The sequence below is a fragment of the Martes martes genome (genome assembly GCF_963455335.1).
Source record: "Martes martes genome assembly, chromosome: 16".
NCBI classification, from domain to species: Eukaryota; Metazoa; Chordata; class Mammalia; order Carnivora; family Mustelidae; genus Martes; species Martes martes.
In genome coordinates, this window is record NC_137904.1 from 63,160,781 (window position 1) to 63,169,183 (window position 8,403).

At 68.7% G+C, this 8,403-nt stretch overlaps 1 protein-coding gene across 1 annotated transcript; it reads right to left on the bottom strand.

Moving 5' to 3' along the window:
- Positions 1-274: 274 nt before the first annotated feature.
- On the bottom strand, positions 275-6,345 carry NPTX1 (neuronal pentraxin 1; the record flags this gene model as incomplete). Its single annotated transcript, XM_080826086.1, has 5 exons — positions 275-1,002; positions 1,746-1,925; positions 3,112-3,356; positions 5,408-5,615; positions 5,902-6,345. The coding sequence occupies 5 exons, from the start codon at positions 6,343-6,345 to the stop codon at positions 781-783; spliced, it is 1,299 nt and encodes a 432-aa protein (XP_080682212.1). The 3' UTR covers positions 275-780.
- Positions 6,346-8,403: the final 2,058 nt, after the last annotated feature.

An 8,403-nucleotide genomic window follows, 5' to 3' on the forward strand; every position in this document is an offset into this window, starting at 1 on the left:
ACGGACCCCTCGAAAGGGTGCGTGACTGTGGGCCGGAGACCCGGTCCTGGGCCGGAGAGAGAGCTGGGCATGCAAACCAGCTCCCCAGGCCCAGCGCTGCCCCAGACGCCACCCGCAGGGGTGCATCCTGGGCACTGGACGGGGTCCGCCCACTCCTGGGCCGGCCCCACCCCCCAACCCTCCACAGACTCTCCCTGCCTCACTGCCAGAGAGCACGAGCTGCCGTCCCAGGCCCGGGTCGGAGAGAATCCGCTCCCACCAGGAAAGAGAAATTCTCTGTGGAGAGCCCCCCCTCCTTGAACCAACCGCTATGAGACATTTATTTTCCCGGTAGAGACGTGGCTCTGGAAAAGGTTTGCCAAGACATACGTGCGTGAAGAGGAGGCCGCAACGCCCGGGGGCAGCTCACAGGGTCCCCAGGGTCCACGTTCTCAGCCTGTCCCGAGCTTTCCCAACACCACAGAGGAAGGAGGAAAGGAGGCAGCTCCTTCTGGAGGAAAGCGCCTCCCCCCGGACACGGACACGCACCCGCCGCACACGCACATCCTCACCTACGTCTGCCTGGCCCCGTGCTGCAGCCGCCGGGGAGCGGGGTGGGCTGAGACCCTGGGGGGCTCCTCCCGGGCACGAGGGCGACCCGGGCAGTGTGCGTGCGCGTGCGTGGGCCTTGAGTCACTCCTGGGGAGAGGGAGAGAAGAAGACGCGAGAGAGTCATCACCGCACAAGCAGGGGGGAGGCGGGCGGGCCGGCCCGAGGGCAGGAGGCTCCGCGGCAGGAGCCTCAGTTGATCTGGCGACAGGCTTCGAATGTCCACTTGGTGGCTCCCCCGTAGATCTCGATGTGGGACTCGGCCCAGGCGATGACGTTCCCAGAAAGGGCCTTGGGGCTGCAGGTGGCCAAGTTGTACACCTCCCCGGGGGTCAGCTTGCGGTCCCAGATGTTGAAGTGGGCCAGCTCGCCCACGAACGCTTGGGTGGCGTCAAACCCGCCGCCCAGGGTGTCCTTCGGAGAAAAGCAGAGGGTGCGTGTGGAGGGTTGTGGGGGTGGGGGACCTCTCGAGGGGGCACGTGCCCCTGTCTCCCCCTTCAGGGGCTCTCACGTTGGCTTCGAGGTACCCTGTCATGTCCTATCTCTGGGAGCCCAGGAAAAGGGCCACTACTGGCCACCTCTGTCTGTCCTGGGTGCAGACCGTCTCCCGGGGACACCTGGACTCTGCCTGACGTGCGGCCTGTCCCTCGGCCAGTGAGAGGGTCCACTCGCTCCATGCGCCACCATGGGAGCAGGGCCCTGGGAGAACCGCCGCTGCTCCCCCTGCCTAGACGAGCTCAGATGTCACCTCCGCCGAGCCCCACGGGAACAGGAGGCCTGGGGCCCTCCCACCGGAGCGTCCCTCCGAGTGCCCAAGGGGAGACAAACCGCTTCCAGGAAATAAATTATGCATCGCTAGAGGCAGACTGGACTTTCCGTGCCAAAGAAAGTGTGGCGGCCCCCAGAGCATTGCGACAAGGCCCACCCCTCTTGCACTGCCGGAGATGCCCCCCCAAGGCAGGGACTTGGCCCAAACCACTGTGTACCTTGTTTCCCTTGGCTCTTTCTGGGAATGGGGGGAACCACGTCCCTCTCCGACCCGCTCCCTCCTCCTCCCCCTCGTCCCTGTTCAGCCACCCTGGCTGTCCGTCCTCTGGTTCTGGGGCCCCTCCCGCTGCAGCCAGCACCCCCATCCGGCCCAGCCCCCGGGCCCGTACCTGCTCCTGGCCCAGCACGAGGACCCCCTGCGGCTTGATGGGGTGGTAGGGGGCCAGGTTCTCGCCATTGCCGCCCTGGGTGCCATCCTGGTAGGCCTCCCAGACCCCGTCCCGGGTGGTCCAGGTGACGCAGATATGGTGCCACTGGCCGTCATTGATCACGAAGGGCAGCTTGGCCACCTGGGAGGGAGGAGGACACACACGGTGTGACAGGTTCGGGGGCACAGCGCAGATCAGTGATCGTCACCACGCGCCGCGTCCACCGTGACTCTTCCTATCACCACGTTTAAAATAAATAACCAAGAGCGACTCTGAATTCTCTCAGCACCTGCCCTGGCGACCTTAACATCCGCCAGCCCCATCCACCGACGGATCACAGAGTCACACGGGAAACGGGATGATTTGTCAAGGGGACCCTGACGATTTGTCAAAGGGACCCTGGGATGGATCTGAATGCACAAAGGCCTCCCCCCTCCTCACCCTCCCCCTTCTCTGCTGGGTATACCCAACCAGCCCTGGGAGGGGGAGTCCCACCGCTGGGGGCTCAGCTCACTGCTGCAGTCTGGGCCTCTCGGCTCTCCTCCACCACAAAATTGCCAGATCTGCCGGGTCTACACCCGCACAGCCTCTGCTGAGACTGACACCAGGAGCCACGCACCAGGCCTCCGCCCTGGGACTCCCCTCTGTCTCCAGCATTGGGGCGGGGGGGTCGGATGGTGCGGGAGACAAAAGGACCCGCACACCCTGTGACCTGGGGACATGGGGCCCAGAAAGGAACCACCGTTTCTGGTCCAGGCCTCAAGAGCGGGGCTTGGATTCCAGTTCCCGGCTGGGGCTGGAGATGGTCGCTGCCCGTGCTGCCCCAGAGAGCCGGGACTTGGAAGCCTCCCCGGAGGGAAAAGGCTGCGCCCTCCAAGGGCTCAGCCGCATCTGGCCTCCTCCCAGGGCTGAGGGGTTGAGCAGGATCGATCTGGGCTCTGGGAGAACCTCTGGGGTAGCCTCACCCCTGAGAGCCTCTGCGGTCCTCCACTTACACGGAGCTGGGGGAGGAGGAGCCGGGGTTCAATGCGAGGGACAGGGCACCTTCTGGTCGTGCTGAGCCATCCCCCCCACCCCCCACCACTGGAGGCCTCTGTCGGGGAAAGTTCCAGCTTCGCACTATTCATGGAGTGTGGGCAAGGGTGCCCTCCTCCCCATCTTCCCCTCCACCTCTCCCAGTCCTGCCTGACGGGCCCTTCTGGTGCACCCCCCCGCCCCCCCGCCAGGCATCTGTGGCTGCAGACCGGGCCCAGCAGCCGGGCTGGGGGCGGGCGCCTGGGGGACCTCACTCTGCCGTCCTGCGAGACCAGATGGCTGGGGGCTCTACCTTGTCGTTGATGAGGATCTCCATGGGATTGTTGCCCCACTCGATGAGCACCAGCTCGTTAGCCTGGCCCGGCACGGCGTAGGAGAAGGGCGTGCCCACCCCGGGGGCCGCGCTGGACTTGAGCCACATGCACACGGTGAAGGCGTACATCTCGGGCAGGCTCTTCTTCACCTTGGCGTACATGTAGTTGGTCCGCAGTGGGAATGTGAGCTGGAACTTGTCCCCGGGGCGGTTGTCCTTCTGACCTGGAGAGAACAGGACACAGTCCTGTCATCTGCACCTCAAAGCCTTTGTTCCCGCCGGAAACCCATTCAGCACTCCCCCCCCCCCCGCCCCCTCCGGCTCTGGGAAGCGGGGAGCAGACTCATCTCCATTCTCTAGCCGCTGAGAGGGAGGCCCCGCAGGGTCAAGTGCTTTGCCCTGCCCGAGGGCAAGGGGCCAGAACAAAAAAGCTGACCCAAGATTTCTTGCTCTCCTCTCAGGCTCCCACATGCTGCCCTGGGGAGGCTGGGATGGGGGGAGGAAGACCACGGTGGGCTTGGGCAGGGAACGAGTCCCTGCACAATGGTGGGGGGGGGGTATTGGACCTTGGTGGTGTGGCCACAGAGGGAGGAGGTCTCCTCCAGCCTCAAAGAGGGGGCTGCCCCCAGCGCAGACCCTTCGGCAGACCTGGTTCCTGGATACGGTTCACAAAGTCGTGGATTCCCACCCAAGACAAGTAGGCGCGTGGTGCCCAGCTCACTCCCCTCGACGCCAGGGTGTGCTGCAGGCCCTGCTGGCTCTTCTGAACCAGTCAGTGAGCCCTGAGGACTCTGGCTCTTTCCAGAACACTATCTACCCCACCGGAGGGAAAGAGGGCCTCCTGAGGCTCATCCAGCAGCTCTGCCTGGAGCCCTGCCGAGAGGGCAGGGCAGCGGGGAGCAAGGAGTCGGCCCTGGAGCCAGGGCCCCCCCAAGGTGACTGCTTTGAGGATGAGGCCACTCATTCTCAGGGAAAGCTTCCTCTCCATTTCCTGAAAAATCAGGCTCCTGGCCTAAGAGCCTCCCTTTACCCAACAGCACCAGCTCCCGGCCTGCCAGGGATGTCTCGGGGAATGCTTGTCTGCCCCCTCCCAGCCCACACACGCACTGTAGCTGTGGCCCTGGGTTTGGTGTGACTGACTCCAGGCAAAACATTCCAACCCAGCAGTGGGCACAGGCACCGGGCCCAGAGCCAGGAAGACACACACCTGCCAGCTCCTGGGTGTGCTGGGGGCTTGCCAGGGAGTCCAGAAGGAAACACGCCCCCCAGGCCAAGAATTATTTCTAGAAGGCATCCTGCTGGGCCAGCACTCCCCCCATCCATTCAGGTATCAGGGAACGGCACGGCTGGCCCCCTCAGTGCCCCCCCAACCATCTCCAGCTTGTATTCCTGCCCCTCCAAACACACCTTGGAGTAGATCCAGCCGCTGGCCTCTCTAGGGGCTGTTTTTCATTCCCCCCAATTTCCCCTCCTTCCCTCCCCCCTCCCTCCCCCGTCCCTTCCCCTGATCTGTTTTTCAGTTACATAACGTGCCTTAAGATGGCACTGTTTAAATCCATCCAGCACATTTTGCGGTCCAAGAGGGGTCACGTGGCCCTGCTCCAAGCCCAGGAACCCCCCCCCCACTTTTACAACCTTGTTTGATTTCTGTGGCTTCAAGGCTGAGCCCAGCTCATCTGTGAGCCCCAGAGTGCAGGTGGGGCTGGCCACAGTTGGTGACCCAGGAACCACAGGACATGTAGGGTGCTAGCACTTGAGTCATTCAGAAAGACCACGGGGAGGGGCTCAACTAAAGGGGGGAACCCGGAGATCCCCAGAGGACAACAGCGGTGCCGTGGAGGTGGGAGAAAACAGACCATCCCCAGCCAGCACCCCATTCCCCGCTGGGGCTGGGGACCGGCTAGAGCCAGGCTTTCTTACCAGGGAGCACCACAGCCACCGTGCAAACTTACTGAAGATCAGACTTGGAAAAATCCTTCCTGTGTGTGTGCGTTGGGGGTGCCGACCACACCAATCAACCCCTTCCTCCATTTGTCCCCAGCCCAGGGGGACCAGCCCCACCAGGAACACCGGCTGGAAACCCCAAACCCAGGGCAGGGACTCAGGAAGTGGAAAGGGGCTGGAGGGGTGGAGAAGCTTCAGGCTTTGACAGCCTGGAGCGGAGCCCTGCAGGAAGCCGCGACCTGAGGCAGGGTCCCGCCGGCCGGAGCCCCCCCCCCGCCCCCCCGCCCCGGGAAGCCAGCAGCCCCCACCCACACTCCTCCTGGCCCGTTACCTTTCTCCAGCTCGCTGATCCGCTGGTGCAGGGAGGTCAGGGCGCTCTCGATCTTGACCCTCTCCTCCGTGTCGTTCCTGGGGCCGCCCTTGCCCTCCTCCAGAGTGTTCACCCGAGACAGCACCTGCCTCTCCAGGTCATCGATCTTGCTCTGCAGCAGGTCCTTGAGGCTGTTGGTCTGGCTGGAGGAATTGAGCCGGCTGTACTGCTGCGGGGGCGCAAAGGCGGAGGGAGACCACACCGTTACGCGCGCGGCGCGGGGACCGAGCCGGGAGGCCGGCGGCGCGGTCCCCTCAGGGCGAATGCGGGGGCGGTCTGGCGGGGAGCTCGGGCGAGTGGCCGTCTGCGGGGCCCCTCAGGCTCCCGGCGGCCCCGGCCGGGCACCGGCGCCCGGCCGAGGGAGGAGTGGGGGTGTCGGGCCGGGTCGGGAGTGGGGGTGGGGCAGGGCAGAGGGGCGCCCGAGCCGGAGGGGGGACCGCGGCGCGCGCGCGGACCTCGAGGTTCTCCAGGCGGGTTTTGAGCGACTGCAAAGTTTGCCCGAGTTGGCTGAGCGTCTCTGCGGCCGGCGTCCGGGACAGGTCGCCCATGGTGTTCTTGCCCGAGCCGGGCTGCTTGCGGCCACCGCCGGCCCGGGGCTCGCCGGCGCCCGCGTCCAGCGTGCTCTGGCTCTCGCAGCGGCCCAGCTTGGTGGTCAGCTCGCGAATGGTCTCCTTCTGGCTCAGGATGGTCTCCTTCTGCTGCAGCACGGTCTCGCGGAGCTGCAGCACGTTACTCCGGAGCTCCTCGGCGCCGCCGGCGGCCACGGACGCGGCGCACATGTCGGCGTCCACGGGCACCGAGGTGCAGATGAAGCGCGTCGGCCCGAAATCCTGGGCCGCGCTGCCCAGCAGGCAAAGGGCGAGCAGCGCACAGGTGCGCGCGGCGCGGCCGGCCGGCATGGCTGCGGGCGCTGCGGCCGGCGCTCCGGACCGGCTCCCGGGGCTCGGCTCGGCGGGGCTCGGCGGGCGGCCCGCGCTCTGGGCGCCGCGCTGCTCGGCCGCGCAGTCCGCACCGCCGCGCCGCCCGGCCCTCACTGCCGCCCGCGCTGCGGAGCCCGCGCCTTTTATGCCGCCGCGGGAGGGGCCTCGGCGCTGCCGACGTCAGCGGGGGGAGGAATCCCGCTTTAATTGTCTGCGGCCGGGCCCGGGCGCCGGGCGGGGGTCGTTCGCGCGCGCGCGGGGGGGCCGCCTCCTGCGGTCTCCGCCCCCCCCCCGCCCCGCCGAGCCCGCTCCACGTCCCCGAAGGCTCCGCGAGCCGCGCGCGGGGTCGGGGGCGGGGAGGGCCGGGACTACGGGATGGGCCACCTGCGTGGGGTCCCCAGATCTCCGACGGGGGTGTGGGCGGGCGGGAGGCCGCGGCCGGCCCGCGAGACAGAATTCGGCTCAACCCGCTTGGCCCCACAGAACACCCTCGGGGGCCGGGCCGGGGGCGTTCAAGGCGGGACCGGGTCCCCAAGCGCTCGAAGCGTCCACACTCGCGCGTCGGGCGAGGAGCGCTGGGGAGCGGAGCCTCGCGCCGCCGCTGAGTCCGGAGAGGGGGTCGCGGGGCTGCCGCACGGTTCTTGGATGCGCGTGTGGGGTTGGCAAGCCGGTCTACACCTGGGGCCGGGGGACTCCTCCACGACCTCGTTCGGGGCTCTCCTGCCCCCTCCCACAGGCCCGGGGCTTTGGGGACCCGGCTACGTCCCGGGGGCAGTGGCAGCACCGCCCCCCGCCCCGAGCCCGCGGGGCGCGCGGGCACTTCTCGGATCGAGCCTTTCCGCCCGCGGAGCCGATTCCGGGCAGGCGGTTCCCTGCGGCCCCCGGGGAGGCGCGGAGCGGCCGCGCTTCCCGGGGGCCCGGCGGACCGACCCTTCCGCGCTCCCGGAGCGCCTTCCTGTCGCGGGGGCGCGCGTGCACGTCCGTGTCCGTGTGCGCGTCGCGCTCTCTGGGCTCCGCTAGCCCCAGCTCGGCCCACTGCTCCGCCCGGGGCAGGCGGGGACGGATCCCGGCCCTCGGCGGGGTCGTCGCCCGCGTGGAGCCCCCCCCCCACGGTGGACCTTCCACCCGGAGTCACCCCCGGCCGCTCCCGCACCCGCCCCCCCGCACCTGTTCTCTGAGTAGCGGCGCCCCCAGGCGAGGCTCCCAGATTCCCGTCCGGGTTGGGACGCCCGGTTCGGGGCTCTGGAGAGGCCCAAGCCGCTGGCGCGCCCCGGGCCGTCAGAGTTCCGAGCTCCCAGGGCGCGCGGAAGGAGACAGGCGCCAGGATCCCGAGGTCGGGCTCCAGGTGACGGCGCGAGCCCGGGCTAGAGCCGCGGTCCCGCAGCGCCGCTGACGGCCCAGACCCTCCCCCAAGCCGGGCCCCGCGTCGGCCCCAGGGACCCCCAGGCGGCTGCAGGGTGCGGGGCTGGACCGCCGCCCCGCGGGTGCGAAGCGCAGCCGGCTTCATTGAGACCTTTTGGAGAAACCCCGGTCTCCTCCGTGCCCCTCGGCGGTCGCGTCCCACCCGTGCCCCCGGGCGCCCCACCGCCCACGTTCTGGGGGCGCCTCGGTCCTGAGCCTTCCCGGAGCCCGCGCGTCCTTCGGCCTCCGCTTCCCGGCGCCAGAGGGACCCCGCGGGCCGCACGCGGCAGTCCTGGGCTGCGAGACCCGCGGCCCCGGGGGCTGTGCGCGTTATGCGCCTCGGTGCCCGGGGCCGCGGGAGGGGACTGGCCACCAGCGCCCCTGCGGGTTTGCGCCCGGAGCTCCCCAGGCTAGAAGGCGACTCGGGAGGACCTCTCCGCGCGGGGCCCCGGGGGCGAGACTGTCCGGGGCCGAGAGGGAGGGCGCGCGGAAGCGGGAGAAGAGCCCGCGGGGCGACGCGCAGGCTGCGCGGCCGGGATGGGATCCCTCGGCCCGGCCTGGCGTCCTGAGCCGCGCCCACGACGGGGACCCGGGCTTTCACCACCGAGAGGGGACCCGGGCACGTGGCACCGAGGG